The sequence below is a fragment of the Canis lupus genome, chromosome 23 (genome assembly GCF_003254725.2).
Source record: "Canis lupus dingo isolate Sandy chromosome 23, ASM325472v2, whole genome shotgun sequence".
In the NCBI taxonomy this organism is placed as follows: Eukaryota; Metazoa; Chordata; class Mammalia; order Carnivora; family Canidae; genus Canis; species Canis lupus.
Window position 1 is genome coordinate 38,661,529 of NC_064265.1, and position 24,143 is coordinate 38,685,671.

A 24,143-nucleotide genomic window follows, 5' to 3' on the forward strand; every position below is an offset into this window, starting at 1 on the left:
GTATTTATTACTGCTTGTGTACACTCTTTTGTTGGTACCTGAAAATATGTAACATTTAAATAAACACAAATCTTGAAAATTAGGTTCTTCATGGTTTCCAGCTTTGAGTGAAAATTTGTTATGCTGTGACTGTAACCTTATCTTAAAATATAAGGTGGATAGTTTTATGGGTGGAAGGCTGTCTTTTTGGTTGGAGAGTGGAATTACAACTTCTGTTGATTGATACTCTTAGAAATTTGAGTATTTGTAGCACTGTTCCTTGAATATGACTTGATGTTTTTAAAAATTTCCTATCTTGTTGGATTGGTTTTCTGAAAGCGCAGTTTTTATTTTTTTTATTTTTATTCCTGAAGGTTTATTCTTTCTGGAAGGTAAACCTATGGAAGATTCTCATTTTCCTTTGTGGCATATGAAAGAGGGGGTTCATCTGGTGTGCAAGTTGAAGACTCCTGCTTCTCTACCACTTTTTTATGAAGAGCATCATTTTTAATTTAATTTTTAAAAAAGATTTTATTTATTTATTCATGAGAGACATAGAGAGAGGCAGAGACACAGGCCGAGGGAGAAGCAGGCTGCATGCAGGGAGCCCGACATGGCACTTGATCCCCGGTATCCAAGGATCTCGCCCTGGGCTGAAGGCAGCACTAAACTGCTGAGCCCCCCGGGCTGCCCTCATTTTTCTTATTTTTAAATAAAAATAAAAACTTGGCTACAGGATATTAAACTTGAAAACATTACTATTAGAAATAACTTGCCTCAAAAAAAAAAAAGAAAGAAATAACTTGCCTCTTTTACTACTATTAAGTAGTTTTAATATTTTATTGCAGACCAGCCATGTGTTAGATATTTTGCTGAAATAACTTTTCAAAAAGCAGGATGCATTTGCCAGTAGCACTTGAGGCTATATGGTACTGTTAGCTGTGTCTTCCTTTCAGGAGTTAAATTTTTTAACTTTCCTCAGTTTAGATTGACTACAGGACATTCAAAATGTACTTACAACTTTTTGTGTATTGGTGGTGTTTTAAATGTAATTTTAAAGATCATTTCAGGTTTTTAATTTCACTTTATCTTAACATTGTACACATCTTAGTGATTTATAAAGTTGTTTTGAGAGGTGGCCCTTGGTTTGCCTTGGAGAGTGGTATTAAGGTAGGTAGCTGCTACTTGTTAGTGAGTGGACAGCAAAGTATCTAGACGGTAGAGCGTAACTTAGTTTTGTTGGGTAGGTACTTACTCCAGTAGGTTAAGCCAACAAGTGTATTGGGTCTTCGTTACTTGCAGGTCTTGTGCTTAACTTTGAGGAAGAAAACATTGAATAAGACTATACAAACTGGGGAGTATGCTCTCTAGTGGAAGAAAATCAACACGTAATAGTACAGAGTAGAGGTATCTAAAAGTTTAGAGAGAAGTGACAGCTGGTTAATAGAGGATGGGAAGGAGAAGGCTCCAAGAATAGAGAAATTTGATTGAGTTCTTCTAAACAATGAGCAGAGGTTTGAAGGGTGGAGAGAGGGATATAAAAAGAAATGGGTGAGGTAAAGAAAAATAAATCTGGGAAATGGGTTGGTAAATGATTTCGTGTATTAGCCAGTGCATAGGGCGCTTGCATAGGGAATAAAAGTTGCTGAAATGGAAAGGTAAGTTTGGGATAAATTGTGGAGATTTTGAATACTACAGAGTAAAATTAGAGAGCCATGGAAAATTTGAGGCAGCAAAGTCCTTTTTTTTTTTTTTTTTTTTTTTTTAAAGATTTTATTTATTTATTCATGAGAGAGAGAGAGAGAGGCAGAGACACAGGCAGAGGGAGAAGCAGGCTCCATGCAGGGAGCCTGATGTGGGACTCGATCCTGGGTCTGCAGGATCAGGCCCTGGACTGAAGGTGGCGCTAAACCGCTGAGCCACCCGGGCTGCCCAGCAAAGTCCTTTAGGAAAGAATTCTTGGAACATACTTTAAAAGGATTTGGGAGTGAGGAGGATCAGTTTGAAGTTTGTTGCAGTGCTCCTGATAAATATTGAGGATTGTTTCAGAAATCTCACCTCAGATCTTCTCTGAGAAGCTTTTCCTAACATCTTCCCTACCCCCATTAAGATTTGCTTGCTACCTCTGCTCTAGTGGCCATTGTTTTACTTTACTTGTTTAAAAAATACTTATATTGGCTTTATTTATAAACAGTTAAAGCTAAAAACAGTCTAATGTTTATTGACAGGGAGAAAGAAAAACAAACAATGGAATACTTAGAAAATGGTGTGATCATACAATCGTATATTACTGAGCAATACAAAATAGTGAACTCGTAAAACTCAACAAGAATGAAACTTGAAGCATAGTGATTTAATGATTGAGGGATAGAAGCCAGACTCAAAAGAGTAAATAATGTATAATTCCATTCATATGAAGTCCGAGAACCAGCAAAACTAATGTATAGAAATAGAAGTAAGAAAATGGTTGCCTAGAGAGAATGGACGAAGAGAATCAATTGGAAAGAGGCAGGAGGGGACTTTCTGGGGGTCATGAAAATGTTCTATTTCTTGTTTTGGGTGGTAGTTACACTAGTGTACACAACTTCCAAAACTCCTGAAACTGAACACCAAGATCTGTGCATTTTATTGTATGTTAATAATGCTATAATAAAAAATGAAAATGAAGATCACAGGGTTTTATTTATTGCTTTTTTGACTCAATATTACATTGTGAGTGTTTTCTTGTGTCCTCCAGTACTTTTTGAAATAATGTTTTGATGGCTACTTATTTCATTATATAAATATATTAAAATTGAGTTTATAATTATTAAGATTAATCCCAAATTTTATAAAACGCACTGATGAATTTTCTTTTATATCTTAGTATCTTGTTTTGTGTCCATTTGTGATTATGGGAACATTATATTTAAGCTTTTATATCAGGGAAATCTGGTGTTAGCAATGAGGATTAAGGGTCTTTCATCATTAGATGTTTCCTGCTGGACCTCCTTCCCTCCCTTCCTTCCTCCCTTCCTCCCATCTTCCCTTCCTCTCCCCTTCTCCTCTCTCTCCTTCTTCCTTTCTCTTTTTTCTTTCTCCCTCCACCCTACTTCCTGCCTACTGTATCTTACCCAGCTTTTTATTTGGAAAAAATTCAGTTCTACAGAAAAATCACATGAAAGCAGAGTATAATGTATACCTTGTATATCTTTCACCTAGGTTCCCCAGTTCTTAACGACTCTTTCTTTTATTAGCTTCTAAAGGCAGGGGGTATGTCTTATTTTACTAATATAAGGCATAGTACCAGTAAGTGGTTGAATTAAGGGAAGATCTGGACCACAATTGTGTCTTTAGAAAGAAAAATAAGAGTCCCTTTAGAAGAGCTGTATTAGGGGCCTGATGAACAGAATTTGACTCACGTGATTGTGAGGGGATAAAGGGAGTCCAGGATGATCCTCTGTTATAATTGTTGCTGGCTAACACTGAGTAGTTACTGTTTGCTAGACACTGTTTTAAGTGCTTTAGTTTTTGTCCTTCACAACAATCCTATGAGGCAGGATGCTATTCAGCTTTATAAATGGAGGAACGAGGGCCAAGGTTACAAAACTGGTAAGTGCTAAAACCAGGAAGTCTGATTCCAGAATCTGTCCTCTTAAAAACATTTTACTCCTTCCATATTATGAGTGATTGAGAGATGATATAATCCAGTATCAGAAATAAGATCAATAGGAGAAGCTAGTTTGGAAGGAATTTTAAATATATTGAGTTTGAGGAGCTAGGAGACATTTGGGTGAAGATGTCCAGGAGGTAGATGTCCAGGAGGTAGTTTGACAACAGATTGGAACCCAGGAGAGGGACTAAGGTTGAAAATAAAGAATTAGAAGTCATCTCAGTACAATAAAGGTTTGATATGCTTCCTATAGGAAAGTGTTAAACTTGTGGAGATATAAATGATGCTTTAGAGTATAAGAGGAAAAAAAGACATTTTAGGAGTCAGTAATGGGAATGGAAAGCTGATGATGGAGAATGGCGGTTTTGGAGGAATGTTCTTACGGGTAGGTTGCTAAATAGAAAAAAATTTTTACTATCAGCCACCAACATACAGGGCCGTTAATAGTGTAGTTGGCTTTACCTTTCCTTAGCAATCATGAGAATGATCCATTTTTCTTTTGGATTCTTTTGCCATCCTTCACCACATCTGCATTATCTGCTTTCTCTGTCCTGAGGTAACTTTCTCATATGTCTGCTGCCTTATTGCTTTCAGTTTTCCTTATCCTGCTCATTCATTTCTTGCTTTTGGGTCTTTTTATATGGATGAAAAATTGTGCGCTAGACTTCAGAAGATCTGTAAGCATCATTAATATGTTGTTCTTCAGTTAAAAAATATATAAACCAAACCAAGGTAAATAATATAGTCAGTTCTAGGTTCGGGAGAGGGAGAGACTCAGCTTCTGAAGTAGCATTACATTTACTGTTTATTTGGACCACTAGCTTTAAAAGTTGATTATTTTGAAAATTTTATTAACTATTTACATCTAACTCTTAATCCTAAAGAAGTTCCATTCTGAATGCTGTGCAGTTATAGCTGCATATGAGTGGAAATGTCTGGTTTGCGGTAAATGTGACCATGCCATCTTAGGTTAATTGAAATCAGCTGATGCCTCTTCATAAGCCATGTTGTTATTTTTAAATCTTAGAAATGGTGCTTTGGATGTGGCATAGAAGATTAAAGAAAGAAAGGCTAGCACTACTTAGCTGCTCTTGCATGCTTATTCTTCTGGGAGAACTTTAGAATTATTTTTGGCAACCCTTATGCCCCTTGCAAAGATTTTCCTTTCAGTATCAAGTTGTTGAGTGAAATTGCATTAAGTGTGTAAATAAGTTTGGGTATAATTGACATTGTCTTAATAATGGGTTTTCCCATCCAGGAATATGATGAATCTTTTCACAAGGTGACTTGAATAACTGAATCCTTCTATATAGTTGGTCTTTTCTTCACCCAGGTTGTATACATTTCTTTTGCTGGTTTCTAGGTGTTTTACACTTTTGGTGACTCTTGTAATTAGGATATTATTTTTGTTACCTAGCAGATTGATAGTAGTATATTGGCAAGCAGTTGATTTTTTTCTCATCTGTTAGCATCTTGACTGATTTTTTTTTTTCTTTTCTGAGAATAGTTACTCTCTTGGATTTTGCAAATGGACACATTGCAAACTGCATTTCAAAGTGTGTTTCAGAGAATTAAATTTATTAAAAATTTCTTCTTCTATACCATCTTGCCTTTTAAGAAACGTTAGATGGGAGAAGAAAGTAAGGAAGGACACAATTAAAGTCGGAGATAAATGGATAGAAAAGACAGTGATGGAAGATATCTCAGTGCTTGGTCGTCTTGGGCTTATTTTGCTTAGGGCCCAGCACAGTAGAGTTCAGAGGAACAAATCGATTCAGTTGTGAAAATCTGACCAGATGTTATTACCTTAAGTTTAGAGAAGGTAAGTAAAGCAATACCATGTAGACTTACATGGGTTTTACTGTATTTGCACTTTCATATGTCATACAAATCTTCAATTTTCTCCTAAAAATTAATATAATGCCTTGTGCATTTTTTTGAAATCTAAAACTTGGTACTAGGGTCTGATATTTGTGGTGTCAAGATTCTTGGTTTCACTTTTAACATTTGGCTATACATAAAAATAAGTAAAATCTCACTACCCAGTACCTTGCAAAATAAAAACTCTGTGACTGAGTTAAATTCTGGGATTCCAAGTAAAAATGTCAGACAGATACCACGCGTTATTTAGTTAATGGTCTTACAACTTGGCTTCTTTGTATAGTGAAAAAAATACTGGATGTCATATGTAATTTGATCTGTAGATCAATTAAGAAAAAATAAGATGAAATTTTAACAGTTGACATTGCTGCAATGTGCCATTATTTGAAGACCAATCTCTTTCAGTGCAACAGTCAGCAGTAGTGGCATGCTGAATTAGAAGCAGCCCCCTAAAACAAGTTGTAAATTGTGGCCAGCTGTGGATTTGATAACAGGGTTTTCTTTTTCTTTTTTTTTTTTTTTAAAGATTGAATTAATTAATTTGACAGAGCACAAGTAGGCAGAGTGGCAGAGCGCCTGATGCAGAGCTGGATCCTAGGACCCTGGGATTATGATCTGAGCTGAAGGCAGATGCTCAACTGACTGAACCACCCAGGCACCCCTAGGGTTTTCTTTTTATTGAACTATTTCTGCAGTGACATTTATACCTTTTACATTAAGGGTTTATATGTGAATTTTCTTGTTACTAAAATCATCTTTTATATGATTGGGAAGGTGGAGGAAGGAGGCTTCTTGCTGCATAGCAAGAAGTTGCTGCTCTCTGTCAGTGTTGTGGCAGTAAACAGTGTATCTTATGACTTGGGAAGAGCTTTTGCACAAAAATTCTGTTGTAAAAGTAATGGTTAGGTTTCCAGTCTACGGTTTAAAAGTTTTATGCCTGAAATATATTCTGCTCTCATTTTTACCATATTTTGGCAATATGCATTCTCAATTTTACAGAATTGACTTGCACATGTATTATGGATCTCAACCTTTTTGTAAGTCTTAGATTTCATTTGTTTGGTTTTATTAGGTGAGTAGAAATTGCTACAAGTTTGGGAAGATTAAGTCTGTTAATTAAGATTAACTTGAGACAAACTTGCTTTGTTAACATAATACATTTTCAGATCATTTAAATACTGACTTCTTAATAATTGCAGACCAGATCATCAGATGTTCATTCATCTGGATCTTCAGATGCACATGTGAGTATAAAAGGCAATCTTTGTCTTTTTTTTTTTTTTTTTAAAAAGCATTTATTTAAGTAATCTCTACACCCAGTGTGGTTCTCAAACTCCTGTCCCTCAGATCAAGAGGTTCATTCATGCTCCATGGACTGAGACAGCCAGGTAGTCCTCGTCTTTTTTTCTTTAACATTTAATTTCTTTCTCTGTCTATTCCTATATTTATTATTTTACTTGATAAATGAATATTATATTGTATGTGTCTATTTTCTGTCATGTTTTTTAGCTAGGTGCTCTCTTTTTTTACGTGTTCTTTTTGCATAAGTTGGCTCCCTCAGACCATGTTAGAAACCAAGTATGTATGTATCTTTATATTTTTATTGTGCTTATAAAGTTCTGCACATTCACAACTGTGTATACTTGTACATTGGCTATGGTTTGCATTATCCACACTCGTTCTTTTTTCACTGCACGGTGTACCTGTTGGAAGTCCCTGTAAGTCAACAGTTAAAGCTCTACTGTAGTCTTTCTGCTGGCATCATGATATTCCATAGGGGGAGGTACAAATGATTTTTTAAGCTGTTTCTCTATTGATGGGCATATGTTTGTTGTTTAAAGCTCTTTGACATTTTGAATAATTCTTCAGTAGACATTTCCTTTACATGTTATTACAACAGTGCGCAAAGTATGGTTTTGAGACCCTTCGGGGTTACTGAGAATCTTTTCATGGGCTTTGTGAGTTCAACTGTTTTATAATAATGCAAAGATATTTGCCTTTTTTTTTTTTTATCATGTTGACATTTGCATTAATGACACAAAAGTAATTGATGGGTAAACTGTTGGCATCTAACATGAATTAAGCCAGTGTTGTCAAAATGTACTAGCAGTCCTTGTATTCTTCCCAATGTGGCACAATAAAAGTAAAAGTATGCTAGTTTCACTTAAGAATGTTCTTGATGAAGCAGTAAAAATTATTAATATTAAATTTTTTCCTTGTGTATGGGTCTTTTTTATGTTTTATGTGATTAAGTGGAAAGTATAAGGCATTACCTCTTCTCATGATGTTTGCCTTGAGGAAAGGTACTTGTTGGATTATGTAAGTTGAAAATTGAAAACTGGCTCCTTTTTTAATGGAACATCATTTTTACTTGACGGAACAACTAAACTGTGGTTAATCAGACGTGGGTGTTTCCTCTTGAAAATGAAGGAAACAGACCTGTTACTTCAAAGAAAATTGTTACATCAAATTTGAGCTTTCAGGTACAAGTTAGAATTACAGAAAACTTTCCCTGTATTGAAGGACTTTTCTGATGAAATCAGTGATTTTAAGGGATGAGAGTTTTGATAGTCTATAGTGAAATTTGTCACTATTTGTACATTTGGGTGGTTTGTAGTTGTCTACATATGTGATTTGAAAAACTTCTTTTACTTTTCCTGAAGATGGATGCATCTGGACCCTCAGATAGTGACATGCCAAGTCGGACCCGACCTAAGAGCCCAAGAAAACATAATTATAGGAATGAGAGTGCCCGTGAAAGCCTTTGTGATTCTCCTCATCAAAATCTTTCAAGAGTAAGTGTTGATAAAGATAAGAAAGGATTAATGAGTTTAATTTGTCCTTGATCAAATTTAATGGTTGAATATTTTGGTTTTGTACTGGTTCTTTTATCATGTACTATTTGAAAACATTCTTTGTTGTATTTGAGTTAATGATAAGGTCATGGAAGGAAAAAAATTTTTTTAGCTTATATGTGAGATAGATTTCATTTAAAATTTAAAAAGTTATTTAAGAAACCAAGAAGTGTTTTTGGATATAAAATGGTTAATGGTTACGTTCATTATTCCTCCCTTATACCAAACATCGAACCAAGTACCAAATGCCAGTCACTGGAAATAAATAGATGATTAAAATGCAGTTTTTGCTTTTAAAGAGCTTATAGTCTCACCATGGGAAGTAAATAGGAGCAGGTACTATTTACTCTGGTTAGTGTAGTGCCCAGGGCAGTATGAGAACTCAAAGAAGGAGCTTCTTTACTACGTGTATCTGCAAAGCGTTCTCATGCTCTTTAATCTTTTTTGTTTCATATAATTTTTCATGTGATTAAATTTGGGGAATGAATAAAAATTAAAATTTTTTTGTTTAAAGATTTTATTTATTTATTCATGAGAGACACAGAGGGAGAGGCAGAGACATAGACAGAGGGAGAGGCAGGCTCTTCGCAGGGAGCCTGATGTGGGACTCGATCCTGATCCCAGGATCGGGATCACTCCCTGAGCCAAAGGCAGCCGCTCAACCACTGAGCCACCCAGGCATCCCAGAAATTAAATTTGGAAATAAAATGGAAGTAGGCCTCACCAGCCAGTATTAACATTGATAACACTTAATTTTTATTGTTTAATATTTCTTAGCATAAAAATATATTTTTACTTTGCTAAGATCTGTTTTATGGGAATATATTTTAAAATATTCTATTTTCAGTTCTAATTTTTTTTAATTTTAGCAAAAGTTCTGTGAAACTTCCTGATGGATGATTATATTCTTGGTGTAAACATTCCATAATTTCCATAATCATTTTTCTCTTGGGTGTTTAAGTTTAGCTGTTAGGATATAAGTAGAATTTGAACCCCTCCAATTTTGTTTTGTAAAATTATGTTTTTCATTGAATTTATATGTAATTTTGCCATTTCTTTAAAGATTTTATTTTATTCATGACACACACACACACACACACACACACACACAGAGGCAGAGAGAGGCAGAGACACAGGCAGAGGGAGAAGCAGGCTCCTGCAGGGAGCCTGATGTGGGATTCGCTCCTGGGTCTCCAGGATCATGCCCTGGGCTGAAGGTGGCGGTAAACCGCTGAGTCACCTGGGCTGCCCTCTTTATTTTTATTTTTTTTTTATTTTTATTTTTTTAATTTTTATTTATTTATGATAGACACACAGTGAGAAAGAGAGAGAGGCAGAGACACAGGCAGAGGGAGAAGCAGGCTCCACGCACCGGGAGCCCGACGTGGGATTCGATCCCGGGTCTCCAGGATCGCGCCCTGGGCCAAAGGCAGGCGCTAAACCGCTGCGCCACCCAGGGATCCCTGGGCTGCCCTCTTTAAAGTTTTAAAGTTAAAACCACAGATGCTGAATGGTGGCCAAACATTTTTCTTTCTACTTTGGGAAAAAATGTACTTTGAATCTGTTCCTGAAACCTTATTTCAACTTTTGGGTTATAAATTTTTATTTTTTCAAAGTGATTGTAATGTAACTTTAAAATAATTGATAGCAATATTACTCTTCTGTTTCTCTCAAGGGCAAGCCTGTTTAATAACCAGGGGATTGATAAAGTCTAAATTTTAATTAGTTAAATTAAATTTAGGTGGGCAAGAGTGAAACTTGCTGACCTCAATTACAGATTAACATTTTAGGTTGTATTTAACAGACATTACTTTCTTTAAGGTTATGAATCAAAATCTAACATTTAAATGAATAACTGAACAATTAAAGATCTATAGATGATTTTACTTCTGCTGAAACCTGAAATACAGTTATAATCATAAACATCAGTATTACTGATGAAAAATGAGTTAATCTGCTGAATTATAAAAGGAAGTGATGTGATTTGTAGGACCTGAAGTGAAGGTTATAGATGGTATTTAGATTCCTGCTACTGAACTTTGGAAATATATGCTGCCTCTTCCCTATTTGAATGTCTGTTTTCCATCACTGCTTTTTTTGCCTGGAACCATCTGTACTTTTTCTCAAGTGCTTTTATTCTTGCTGTGGGCAAGTAGGTTGAATGAGTTCTAAGCCTTTAGCATCTCTTTCTCTCTCTCTCTCTTTTTTTTTTTTTTTTTAAATATTTATTTATTTATTTATGATAGAGAAAGAGAGAGGCAGAGACACAGGAGGAGGGAGAAGCAGGCCCCATGCCAGGAGCTTGACGTGGGACTCGATCCCGAGACTCCAGGATCGCGCCCTGGGCCAAAGGCAGGCGCTAAACCGCTGAGCCACCCAGGGATTTCCGCCCCCCCCTTTTTTTTTACCTTTTTAAAAGAAAATGGCTTTTGTATGTTATTAACCTTTAGCTAGCAAATGAAGACATTCTTTAAGAAATACTTACATGAGAATCAAGCCCAAGGTAGGCACTTCAGAATAGCTTAAGAATGCTTAAGAATAGCCTCAGCTTTTCTGCTTTACTGTGAAATTTCTTTTTAAAAGTCCTCTAACCTGAAGAGTTGGTTACCAGTTGAGTTATAGATAGCATTAAGAATGTGTGTGTAAAGGTATGCTTTTTACTTCTTTTTATAGCCTCTTCTCGAAAACAAACTTAAAGCATTCAGTATTGGAAAAATGAGTACAGCTAAGCGAACCTTAAGTAAGAAGGAACAAGAAGAGTTAAAGAAAAAGGTAATGTTTATATTTTGAGTTATCCTTGGAAATGGTGTCAAAGTAAGGCAGGGGGTGTAGAGAAATACTTTTCAAAGATTCTTGAACGGGGTATTCTCAGCTCCCACCACCAAGTCAACTCTGTAACACAAGGTACGTTTAGAAGAGTCCTGTTTGTATCCCTGTCCCCTCCATGGCTTCTTCTGTGTAAGACTTGGTTATTTTCTGGTCTATTCTTTTTGATAAGCAAGTGTGTGTAAAAATATATTGTATTCCTTTTTCTCAGATGATCAGTAATATGCTATATACAGTGTACTTTTCTCCATCTTGCTTTTTTCACTTAACATTGTATCTCAGAGATTACTGCAGGTATAATTGAAATGTTCCTTTGTTTTTTTAAATAGCTGTGTAGAGACATACAGTACTTATTTACTAATACTCTGTTGGGCATTTTTGTTTTGGTCTTTTGCCATTACAAATAATGCTATTAATGGATAGTGTTATGCATATAGTTTCTTTGTTAGTTTATCTTTGGGATATATACCTGTAAGTGAGATTACTGGGTTGAATGGTAAATGCATAAATGTAGCTCTGTTGAATATTGACAAATTGCTCTCTATAAAGCCAGGGCCATTTTCCACCTACTCTCAGTAATGTATGAGAGGTTGTTTACCTATAGCCTTACCAACAGAGGATGTTTTTAAAGTTTTGCCAGTTGGCTCAGTAAAAAATAGTATCTCAATGTAGTTTTAAATTTACATTTCTCTTGTAAGTAAGGTTGAACAGCTTTTGTGTTTCTGTGAGCTAGCTGTCTGCGTATATCTAACCCAGTCTTTCTAGAAATTATTGGGTTATCTCTGTTTTTAGAAACTTTGTATATTAAATATATTAACACTTGGTCTATGACACAAGGTGCAGTGTTTTTTCCCAGTCTGTCGATTGTTTTTTTATTTTGCTGCTTGTGTTTTTTTCCATGCAGAAATTGTTTATTGTTATACAACTTTCCTTAAGATTTCTAGTTTTCAGTGTTTTTCTTTCTTGGAGCTTGTAAAGAAATTTCCTCATGTTTTTTGTAATACTTTAATAGTTTCACTTAAAGTTAAATCTGGTTCATTTGCAGTTTTTCCTTGGTATATGATGTGGAGAACTGGTTCATTTTTATTTTTATTTTTTCAAATAGTTATCAAGTTATCCCAACATCATTGAAAAGTTGATCTATTCGCCATTGATTTGAGATGCTCCTTTTATTGAATACTATATTTCCTAGTGTTGTTGGACTTACTTCTCTATTTTCTGTTCTGTTCCATTGGCCTTTTATGCATACATGTTTTGGGTACATTGAGAAGAATTATAATTGAAATTGTCCAGGTTCTTTTTGAGCTTTTTTCCTAATGCCAACTGTAGGGTTATTGCTGCTTCAACTTCTAATACTTATGTCTTTCATGGTTTCTGAGGGAAATCTTTATAATAACTAAATTGTCATGCTTTGAAAATGTCAAAAACATGGAGTTACATGTTTTATATGGTTAGTTGTCATACAGTTTGACTTTTGATGTCTCTAAACAAATTTACTTACTGGGTCCTTTACTGGTTTCATAAATTGCCAGTAGAGGATCAAAGTCTCCCTTAGTTTCAGTGTTAATTTGTATCTAATATCTACTAAACATTAGATATTATTAACTATTAGGTTTTCCTAGTGAAGGGAAAGGTTTTATTTACATTATTCCCTAATGAGTTTCACCCCGTGTACAATAGTAATTTTCATCTTAAGTGATATTAATATCTTCATGTGTATTTAGGAAGATGAAAAGGCAGCTGCTGAGATTTATGAGGAATTTCTTGCTGCTTTTGAAGGAAGTGATGGTAATAAAGTGAAGACATTTGTGCGTGGAGGTGTGGTTAATGCAGCTAAAGGTTAGTGTCAATATTATAATCCTTGAACAAAACCAAAAATTCTTGGTAGAATGACTGTAGGCAATTATGAAAGATGTTTGGTGTCTTTTGAATTTCACATTTCTTTTTTATCAGCACCCTCTAGTGTTGATATTACTCATTAATTAGCAGAATAAATGGCCAGATGTGGATTAACGAGAAATTGGAGCCAGATAAATTTTAAAAATATTTAGTACCTTTCAGTGTTGAATATAGCAGAGCACTTTGCAAAAATTTTAATATATTTCATAGTTTTACTATAAAATGATTAAATTAGTATTTTTGAGAGCAAGGTCGTAGGTAATGTGAATTTAATTTCATATTATATCTTAGTGCTAAAAGCATTTTACTAATTTCTGTTCATTTTCAAATAAAAAATAATAAAACTCCAAATAATAAATTATTTTTGAAAATTAGTTTTGAAACTTAGTGTTTTAAATTTCAGAAGAACATGAAACAGATGAAAAAAGAGGTAAAATTTATAAACCATCTTCAAGATTTGCAGATCAAAAAAATCCTCCAAATCAGTCATCCAATGAAAGACCACCGTCTCTTCTTGTGATAGAAACCAAAAAACCTGTAAGTCATAATTAAATAGGTGACTATTTATGTTCAGAGATCATACTGCCAATGATATTTTAGTACTTCCACTGTAAGCAGGACTTTGGTTTCTTGTTTTTAATTATTTTGGGAGTAGATGTTGAGTTTTGGTGTTTAATCTTCCTAGAGAAGAGTTCATAAATTAGAGTAGGGCATGTAGGCAATATTCTTCTTATATTCTTTGAGCAGTGAACCTTTGGTGTTATACTAAGAGTATACTGCAAGTAAAATGTTGACTATAGGTATAAATATAAAATAACGGGTTTGTCTTTTTAAGTAATCCTGAACTGAAATAATACCAACATGTGTAGTGGCAGTTACCTTGGAAGACTTATACGTATTCCAATAATGTATCTTTAGCCTAGGCACATTTTTGAATTTTATTTGGAATTACTATGAGCTAGTGGCACTTTCTTTTAAATATTCTCAGTGTTAGAAGATTTTTTATTTTTTGATGGTGGGATTTTTCATGGGGGTCAGAAGATAGATGTGGGTCATGTCATTTGGAGCCTCACTGGTGAAGGAATATGATTACATTGAATGATGAGATTCACTTCTCTAGTGTGACTTGGAAAATAGCTCTGAAAGCAATGGAAAAAAAAAAACAGTTTTATTGAGATGTAATTCACATTACCATTTATAAAGTATACAGTTATTTTTTAAAGTGTATTCACAGTTGTGCAGCAATCACTAATCTCTAATTTCAGTACATTTTTATTTCCCCAGAAAGAAACCTTATACCTATTTTTAGTCACCCCTTACCCCTGGCAGACACTAATCTACTTTTTGTCTGTATGAAATTTGCCTGTTTGAGACATTTCATGCAGATGGAATCATACAACATGTGGCTTTTTGTTTCTGGCTTCTTTACTTAGCATAATATTTCAAGGTCCATCTGTATTCTGGCACATTAGTACTGCATTCTTTTTTATAGTTGAATAATATTCTGTTTTATGGATATAACACATACTGTTTATCTGTGTATCACTTGACATTTGGGTTGTCTCCACTTTTTTGCCATTATGGATAATGTTGCTATAAACGTTTGTACGTAGGCTTTTTTTTGTGGACTTATGTATTTAGTTCTCTTATATATACCTAGGAGTGGAATTGCTAGGTCATATGGTAATTAATTTGTTTAACCTTTTAAGAAACTGCCAAAACTTTTTCAAATTAGCTATACCATTTTATAGTCTCATCAGCGTCATTTGAGTGTTCTAATTTTTATACATCTTTACCAACACTTGTTAAAATTCTCTATTTTTAAAATTTTAGTCATCTCAGTGAGTGTGAAGTTGTACCTAATTGTGGCTTTGTTTTGCACTTCCCTAATGATGTTGAGCATCTTTTTATGTTTATATCATCCATTTGTAGTCTTCTGTGGAGAAATGTCTTTCAGATCCTTGACCCATTTTTTAATTGGGCGATTTGTTGTCTTTTTATTATTAAGCTGTAAAAGTATTATATGCTTCCTGAAGTCAAGTCTTTTATCAGCTATTTGATTTGCACACGTTTTCTCCCATTCTGTGATTTGTCTTTGTCCTTTATTGATAGTGTCATTTGAAGCACAAAAGTTGTTTTTTTTTTTTTTTTTTTTTAAAGATTTTATTTATTTATTCATGATAGACACAGAGGGAGGGTGGTGGGCAGAGACACAGGCAGAGAGAGAAGCAGGCTCCATGCAGGAAGCCTGATGCAGGATTCAGTCCTGGGACTCCAGGATCACGCTGTGGGCCAAAGGCAGGCCCACCCAGGGCCACCCAAGGTGGCTACCCAGCCACCCTGAAGCACAAAAGTTTTTAATTGTTTTTTTTTTTTTTTTTTTCCAAAAGTTTTTAATTGTAATGAAAGTGAGTTTATCAGTTTTATTTTTATGTCACTTGTGCTTTTAATGTCATATCTAAGAAACTATTGCCTCAAAATCCTGAAGATTTATTCCTGTTTTTCTCTTTGAGTTTTATAGTTTTAGTGCTTAAATTTAGGTATTTGAGTCATTTGAGTTAATCTTTGTGTGTGGTGAGAAGAAGAGTTCCAACCCCAGTTTCTTCTTGCATGTGGATATTCGATGGTTCTCACACTTTTTGTGAAAATAGGCTATTTCTTCCCCCTTAAATTATTTTGGCACTTTTAAGAGAGCGATTTCAAAAGCAGTTTTATTTATTTATTTTTAGATTTTTAAAGAAGATTTTATTTATTCACAAAAGACAAAGAAAGAGGCAAAGATATAGGCAGAGAGAGAAGCAGGCTCCCTGTGGGAAGCCTGATATGGAACTCAATCCCGGGACTCTGGGATCAGGACCTGAGCTGAAGGCAGATGCTCCACCACTGAGCCACCCAGGTGCCCCTCAAAAGTAGTTTTTAAAGAGGAATTCCAAAGATGTTACTGATTATTTCAATAATTCGTAGTCCTCTTAAGGTGACTGTTTTGAAGAGCGTATTTTTGGTAGTTGCTCATGGTGGTTACTTGGCAGTTCAATTCCTTTATGTTCATTAGTTTTGCCCCCTGATTCCCTCTAACGATATTCAGGCCTAAGTATCACAGGCTTTTGGGAGATAAAGTTTGTGGCTGCTTTACTTTAAGACTGCTGCATGTCATTTTCTTTAATTGCTTTAATAATCAAATTGTTAAATTCTTAGTTCGAGAGAACAGGAAGGAAATGCAGTGAGAACAGAAGCATTCATTTTAATTTGAACATAATTGGCACTAAAATAAAAATTATTTAAAATGATCTGATTATTGAACCATTAGTTTTGTTTAACCATTTTTGTTTGAAGTATAACTTGTCATATCCTTCATAGCCACTGAAGAAAGGGGAGAAAGAAAAGAAAAAAAGCAATTTGGAACTCTTCAAAGAAGAATTGAAACAGTAAGTTTTATAGTATGGAGAATGGTTATCATAGGTATATTGAGCCGATACTTAGAGAAGCAGGTATGGAGAAGCAGGTATAGTGTACCAGTTAGCTATCACTAACTCCCTTACCTATGGTGAAGTTGCTTTAGATATTAGTGATTTTTTTAGGGTGTTTTTGAAAATGTATTAGCATGTCATCCAGCATCTAGATTGGTAACAAAATATGGATGCAATTCAATTGATTTATCTAATGTCCGGAGTCCTGTTTGCAGTGGAAACAATGTAGTCACTGAGGTAGGGGTGAGGAGTGAGCAAACTTAACCAAGAAAGGACAGATTCAGTGGTTTTAATGTTGAATTTGCTCCTCACCTTAGAAGTGGGTTTTGTATTCTAATGCTTGCATGACATATCAGAAATTTGCTCATGACTAATAGCTGAGGGACTTTCTTTCTAATCTCGGTTGTTAGTGCTGGCATTTAATTACTTACAAATATTTCAAGTTATATGAACATGGTACCTGGATAACTTATATTCTTAATAACTGTGAATGAACAACTTTTGGCTCATTATTAGTGATAACAAATGTTTTCAACAGAATTCAGGAAGAGCGTGATGAGAGACATAAGACAAAAGGCAGGTTAAGCCGATTTGAGCCTCCTCAGTCAGATTCTGATGGTCAGCGTCGTTCTAGTAAGTGGCATTTATTTTAATGTTTATATTTGTGATTAACTATTCTAAAAAACTAAGAACTGTTTTCTTTTCCTTCCTTTAAAGTGGATGCGCCTTCCAGAAGAAATAGATCATCTGGTGGTAATACAGTTTTTTGCTTTTTTAATTAATAGAAATTGTCCAAATTTTGTAGTTTGCAGGTTATAATTCTTTTCCCCCTCTTTGTCCTAGTTCTTGATGATTATGCACCTGGCTCACATGATGTAGGAGATCCAAGCACTACTAATTTATATCTTGGAAACATTAATCCACAGGTAATATTAGAAAAGTTAGATGAACATTGGCTCATATTTTTTATAATTATGGAAGAAAACTGCCTTGTCAATGAAAAAATAAAATCAAGCACCTGAAGTAAGCAGACTTGATGGAACTTCAGAAACTATAGAAGTCTCTAAAATTATCTTATAAAATTGAGGCTTGTTGATATGGCTGAACTGTCTTGCCACAGTGCTTATCTCGTCTTTCTCTGACTAGACTGTCTGAATTTGAAATGTCTTACTGTGTACTGATTTTTTTTTATTTATCAAATCATGATCTGTGGTGGACAGTGCTCTTTTGAGACTACCTTATGCATAGCTTGCTTCCTTAATGATATCCTTTTTCTTTTTTCTTTTCACGATAGCAAACTAGTAATTTGTGCTTCTTCTTAATTCTTTTCCTCACTTCAGCGTTACTTGTGTTATGAAGAATGTAGTGGTAGTTATCCATAATATGCTCTTTTAAATTATGTATGTTTTGGACCTCATTGTGTATTTACTCTTTTCTCTCTTCTTGATAATGTTGGGTATTGGAAAAAGAGAAAGTGATCAGATCTTTTTTTTTGCTTTCATTACCAACATATATTTTTTACTTGTCTTAAATGTGATAATCACTGTTGCCTGATAAACGTTGCTAAATGCAAAAACAAACCAGTGCCGAAGAACAGCTTATTTTAAATATGCAAGATCTCAAAAGGAACAGGAGGAGAGCTAGATAGAGGTGTACTTTTGATTTATTTAGCCACCAAGCCTCCTCACCCTGAACACTTGTGTTTCTGGTATGAAAAGATTTGTGAATGTCACCTGAGGGCAAGATTTTACTGTATAGAGGTCCTGGTGCTTCAGTGGAAAATTGTAGCATTGATATGTCTCACTGTTCATTTTGTAAACATTTGCTTGCTTTTGGATAGAATTTCCCCCTTTTATTTGCATACCAAAAAAACCCCTCATATGCTTTTTAATAGATGAATGAAGAAATGCTTTGTCAAGAATTTGGAAGATTTGGACCCTTAGCCAGTGTGAAAATTATGTGGCCTAGAACTGATGAAGAAAGAGCAAGAGAGAGAAATTGTGGCTTTGTGGCTTTTATGAATAGAAGAGATGCTGAAAGAGCTTTAAAAAATTTAAATGGTAAGAAAGTTTTTATTGTCTACTATAGAATACACTTTTTTTCCTGGCTCTGAAAAGTATTTATAAAAACTCGGGGGGGGGGGGGGGGGGCAGCCTTGGGGGCTCAGCAGTTTAGCGCCACCTTCAGCCCAGGATGTGATTCTGGAGACGCGGGATCTAGTCCCATGTCGGGCTCCCTGCATGGAGCCTACTTCTCCCTCTGCCTCTCTCTCTCTCTCTCTCTCTCTCTCTCTCTCTGTGTGTCTCTCATGAATGAATAAATAAAATCTTTAAAACAAACAAACAAAACACCTCTAGGGGGAAAATGGACCAGAACTGGAAAGGTTAAACATGAAAAATAATTCAAATTAACAGAAATTTTTTCTTTTGAGAGTTAACCAGGGTGACCTTTCTTTTCTTTTTTGTAGGAAAGATGATTATGTCTTTTGAAATGAAGTTAGGTTGGGGTAAAGCTGTGCCTATTCCTCCACATCCAATATACATTCCGCCTTCTATGATGGAACATACACTTCCCCCACCTCCATCAGGACTGCCTTTTAATGCGCAGCCTAGAGAGAGGTTAAAAAACCCTAATGCTCCAATGTTACCGCCACCTAAAAACAAGGAGGATTTTGAGAAGGTAATTTAAAAAATGTACATAGGGCCGCATCTTAATTTGTAAATACTAAATCTGTGGTAGTCTTTCTTTTCAATAATTTTATAGAAAGTGTGTGTGTAATTCTGTTTGACAACTCTGAAAGAAATAAGTAGATGTGTTCCCTGCCTTAGCCCATGGAAACCCTATATTGAAATACTAGGTCATATTTTTATTTGTGGCTACCATTCCTTTTTTGACCACTTAAGTTTTTTTCCCTTTTGTCCACTGTTGTATCCAGGTTTGCTTAAGTGCAGTATCTAAATTTACTTTGTTCTGAGAAAGTGATATTTTGTATTTGGTTAAGTGACTTTTCAATTAGAAAAACCTAAATAGTTAAACTGTTTGGATGGCTGCTAGCTAACTTAGTTCTCAGGATCTGAGATGTTAGAGTATTTGAGAGCGTATGTGGTTTTTTAAAACAGTTAACTGCTCTAGTTAAAAGCAAAGGGTGAGTATTTTCTTTTTATTAAACATAAAACCAACTTAATTTCAAGTTTATAAGAATTTGTTGGTTCTATTATGAAATAATTACACTTAAAATGACAGGGCTGGTTTTAAAGGCTTGGGAACAAAGTAGCAAACTGTATGGTCAGAGGCAAACAGTTAATTATTTCACAAATTAAAATCTTTATCTGATAATTCTCAGTGTAGTACCTATTTCAGTGCATTGATGTGCATTCTGGCAGGAATGTTCTGATTCTTTGCATTTGGTGAACATTTATTGTTCACTGAACACATCCATTTGCATTTATGTAATTGCTTAGTGTATAATTACTTCAAATGCAGTGATTGCCTGCAAAACTTTGTGATTAGATGTGTAGTGTTTTCAATGCATTATGTATATTTTTGCTTGTTACTTGTTAACAATACTCACATATTCTATGTTTATTATCTGATGTGACTTCATATACAGACTCTGTCGCAAGCCATAGTCAAAGTGGTTATCCCAACAGAAAGGTACATGTTTTTCTTTATTATTACTGATCTAAATATAGACAATATCCCCTTCTGAATTAAAAAAAAACTGGTGTTGAGGAAAAGGTAATATCTTGACTGAGCAATGGTTCCTTCCCAGTACTTTTTTGGGGGGATATGTGACTAACTCTAGTATACTTTGCAATTTTATGTCATTATCTTTTTGTTTTTATTGTTGTCAAAGTAGGGAATTTTATAGCTTTAGTAGTTAGAATGTGTTTGATTTAATCTGGAGTTGTTAGCCTGATAATATTAGACTATTGTGATGGGAAAATAGGTGTTTTAATGTATCTTAAATTGCATATAATGTTACAATTTGACCCAATCTGTTTTTTTTCTCTTGGTTCCTGAATTACTGTGTTTAATATGCAACCTTAGTTTGAGTTCTCCTTATGGAAGGGCATAGCTTTGGTTTTTTCTAATTGATTAGGAATTCCTATTATTTTCATGAACACTGAACATACTAGAAATTTTTTTCGTGGTAACAAAGGTGTTTGGAATTCTTTTATTTTCCTTTCTTCCTTTTTTTCTTTTTCAACATAATGATAAAGCAGAAGAATTCATGCTCTAGGTATGCTCTTGCTCAGTCAAGCTAAGCCTTTTCCCAAACACAGGAACACAACACTGGTTGAATAATAAATGAACACAAAAGAATACCAAATTCTCTTTGACATTGGCCTTGGTGAGCAACACCAGCTGAACTGTCTGCGGCAGCGGGGGACCAGGAAAACATCATGGGATGGATTGGGAAAGTATACAGTTTTTGACCAGACATTGGTACGATCGACTCCAATAAATGTGGTTTTATTATAACTAGAGACAATTTTTTGGTTTTTTTTTTTTTGTTATTGTTGCCCAGAGTAAGATAATTGCCATTTTAAAATAAAATAATGCACTTTAAAATATATCATCTTTTTGTACTACACTGTTTCATTCTGATAGAAAAGTCACCCTTTTAAAAATGATGTTAAATACACAATCTTTAAATAAAAATGTGATTACAATTCTTTAATAATCTTGAATTCAAGCTAGTAACAACTAATTGTCAGATTTTGATTTTAAATAATCACATGAAACATTTTAAAACTTTTAAACTTTAAATTTTCTAAAAATACATTTTACCAGTTTACAAGCCTGTTTAAAACTATAGTGGGTTATTTTTCCACTGATAAAGCATTCAGAGGAAAGTATTTTTGTAGCATTCAAAAAGCATATTCCAGTAGTAGCTTTACAGTGGTTCAGCTTATTTCTAAACTAAAATTTGAGTATACATTTTGTTGAAGCTTCTTAACTCACCATTACAGTGAATCCTTTGTTTAAACTTGCTAAACCATTTTTCATTTATAATATTCAAGTCAAGTTGCATTTGACTTAATTCATACAAGTTTCTGGATGTATAGTATTTGTCCCCCAGTAATTGATTTTATATATTACGATATTTGCATAAAATATCCCTTCACTTGAATTTGACATATACCAGCAGGAGTTTTGGAACTGAATCATAAGTTTACATTATCTCCCTTCTCTCAAAATAATATACCTATATGGGTGCTGAGAATACATTCTCATTTGGATATCAAGAGCTGCATATTTGCAGAATAATTAATACTTCTGTGAAAGACAAGTAATTTTTAGATATAAAATTCAGTGATGCTTTTTTGTTTGTTTTAACAATTTGAGGTTGAATTAATAGTTTTAAATATTAGTTTCCCCTTTATTAAAGATTTAAACTTTCGTATAATTTTTTTGACCTAGTGGAGGTCAAAAAAATTAAATTTTTTCACCATATAGAGATTTTAGTGTTCATTTAAGTAGGTTGGTTTGAATTGTGAGAAAATAATTACAGTGACCATGAGATAAATTATTTTATTGTTTATGTACTCTGAAGCAGGGCATTATAGAGCCAAAAAAATCTGTCTTATTCTATAACTACATATCTATTTATATTCTAGCAATTACATGAACTTAATTTGAGCTGGGAATGCTAAAGGTGTAATTTAGTGTGTGCCTTGTACCAAGAGCCAATATCCTTTTGCTTTTCCCAATTACCATTTGCTTACTCTATATGCTGGGGACTGGTGAAGTGAGAAGTCAAAAGCAGCTTATAATAAGCTGAGTCATTTTTGCTAGATGCTGTAATCAATGTCTAAAATAGTGTTTTATGTCACATGATTTTAGAACCTAGATTTTCAAAATAAAGATTTTCTTATGAACCCAGCCAATAAAATGACTACTAAAAAATTGAAGTTTCTTTTTGGCTTAAATATTGGAAAGTAATTGTTCTGAAAAATGGGAAAGGCATCTCACCATGTCCCTTATTTTGGAATATTTTGGAAAGAGGACTCCATTTAAGGCTTTGGCAATATAATTGCTTCATTGAGTCATAATATTCAGGCAGAATTATACATGTCATGAGTTGTATGAACCATTTGAAGTGTGATCCAAAGGGATGTTGCCTCATTAAAGGTCAGATTCAATAAAAACTCTGTCTGCTGTATGTGTACCAGAAAAGCACTAGAGTTGGATGGATTTTTTATTAAATCAGGCCTTAAACTTGTTAATTAGTTTTGCATTTTTTACAAATTATAGTCATGTATATAACATTTCAATACCACCACAAAAGTGCTTGGTTTAGGAATATTTTCTTTTAAAACTGAGATAGTGTGTAAGTTTTTAGATGGCTATGATAACATGTAAGCTGTAAGTTTACTGATTTTATATATTTGCAGCTTTCCAATTAGTTGTGATTCATAATTTAATGTTTTGCATTTGGAAAATAAAATTAAGTGGCATTTAGAAAAAAATATTTATTGCTATGAAGCTGTGTTGTGGTTTCCCACCTTCCCTTCACCTTTCCTTCCCCTCCCACTCCCTTATCCCCATTGTCCCACTCCCTCTTAATGCACAAGGCATTAACATATGCTCCAGGTTATTTTTTGGCATAAAATTTTGTATTAGTCAGCAGAATAATCTTTTTCTGCACATTTATAGTAACTTAGGTCAAGTATAGTTTTATATAGTGGTAGGTCTGAATCCATTTTCTTTAACTGTGTTGTTGTTGTAGGAATTTGCTCGCCCTGATACATCGAATGATAGAGTTTGTTGTACGTGAAGGGCCAATGTTTGAAGCTATGATTATGAACAGAGAAATCAACAATCCTATGTTCAGGTGTGCATTTTTTTATTGTGGTAAAATATACAAATAATAGAAAATGTACCATTTTTGCCATTTTTAACATGTACAGTTGAGTGACATCAAGTGCGTTCACATTTTCGTGCAAACCGTCACCACTATCTCTAGAAATTTTCTCATCTCCCATGACTGACATTGTACCCCTTGTACAGTAACTCTATATCCTGGGTCTTCCAGCCTCTGGTAGCCACCATTCTACTTTGTCTCTTTGAATTTATTTACTCTAGTTAACTCATATAAGTGGAATCATTCAGTCCTTGTACTTTGAGACTCACTTCATTAAGCAGATCTTCAAGATTTGTCCATGTCGAAGCATGTATCAGAATTTCTTTACCTTTTAAAGCTGAATCTAGTCCATTGCATGTATTTACCACGTTTTTTATCCTCAGGTGTGCACTTAAAAAATACTTTTAACTTATTTTTTGGAATTAAAAATATTTCCAAGAATAAAGTTCTAAAAGTGTGTGATGATTTTTGCAATGGGTTGAGAAGGTAGTTTTAGTAATTAGACTGGATGTACTTGGGTCAGTTTTCCATCTGATTTTAATTTAGGTTAATTAAATAACATTGGTTTTAGCAGTCTCTGGGAGGAAAATACTACTCTTTATGTTTTCCAGTGAAAGAGTTCTTCATAGTAGAACAATAGAGCTTTATAGAAAATTGCTTATCTTCTGATAGGTATGGTATCTAAGACATTTATTTAACACTCCTAAGTCTTC

The 24,143-nt window shown here is 34.3% G+C and overlaps 1 protein-coding gene across 6 annotated transcripts in view; it reads left to right on the forward strand.

The window, feature by feature from the left end:
- LOC112661217 (U2 snRNP associated SURP domain containing) overlaps positions 1-24,143 on the forward strand; it is a 54,342-nt gene that overhangs the window by 3,614 nt on the left and 26,585 nt on the right. Inside the window, exons 1-14 of one of the 6 annotated variants that reach the window (XM_049099594.1) lie at positions 5,277-5,453; positions 6,712-6,756; positions 8,176-8,307; positions 11,041-11,139; positions 12,918-13,032; positions 13,496-13,629; positions 16,450-16,517; positions 17,098-17,192; positions 17,277-17,312; positions 17,403-17,485; positions 18,454-18,619; positions 19,027-19,238; positions 20,170-20,213; positions 23,296-23,400. In XM_049099594.1, coding sequence (XP_048955551.1) covers positions 8,176-8,307; positions 11,041-11,139; positions 12,918-13,032; positions 13,496-13,629; positions 16,450-16,517; positions 17,098-17,192; positions 17,277-17,312; positions 17,403-17,485; positions 18,454-18,619; positions 19,027-19,238; positions 20,170-20,213; positions 23,296-23,400 — 1,289 coding nt within the window. In that variant the 5' untranslated portion in view covers positions 5,277-5,453; positions 6,712-6,756. Of the gene's footprint in view, positions 1-5,276; positions 5,454-6,711; positions 6,757-8,175; positions 8,308-11,040; positions 11,140-12,917; positions 13,033-13,495; positions 13,630-16,449; positions 16,518-17,097; positions 17,193-17,276; positions 17,313-17,402; positions 17,486-18,453; positions 18,620-19,026; positions 19,239-20,169; positions 20,214-23,295; positions 23,401-24,143 lie in introns of those variants that run through there. The other 5 variants (XM_025449127.3, XM_049099591.1, XM_049099592.1 and 2 more) reach the window with 5 other exon arrangements.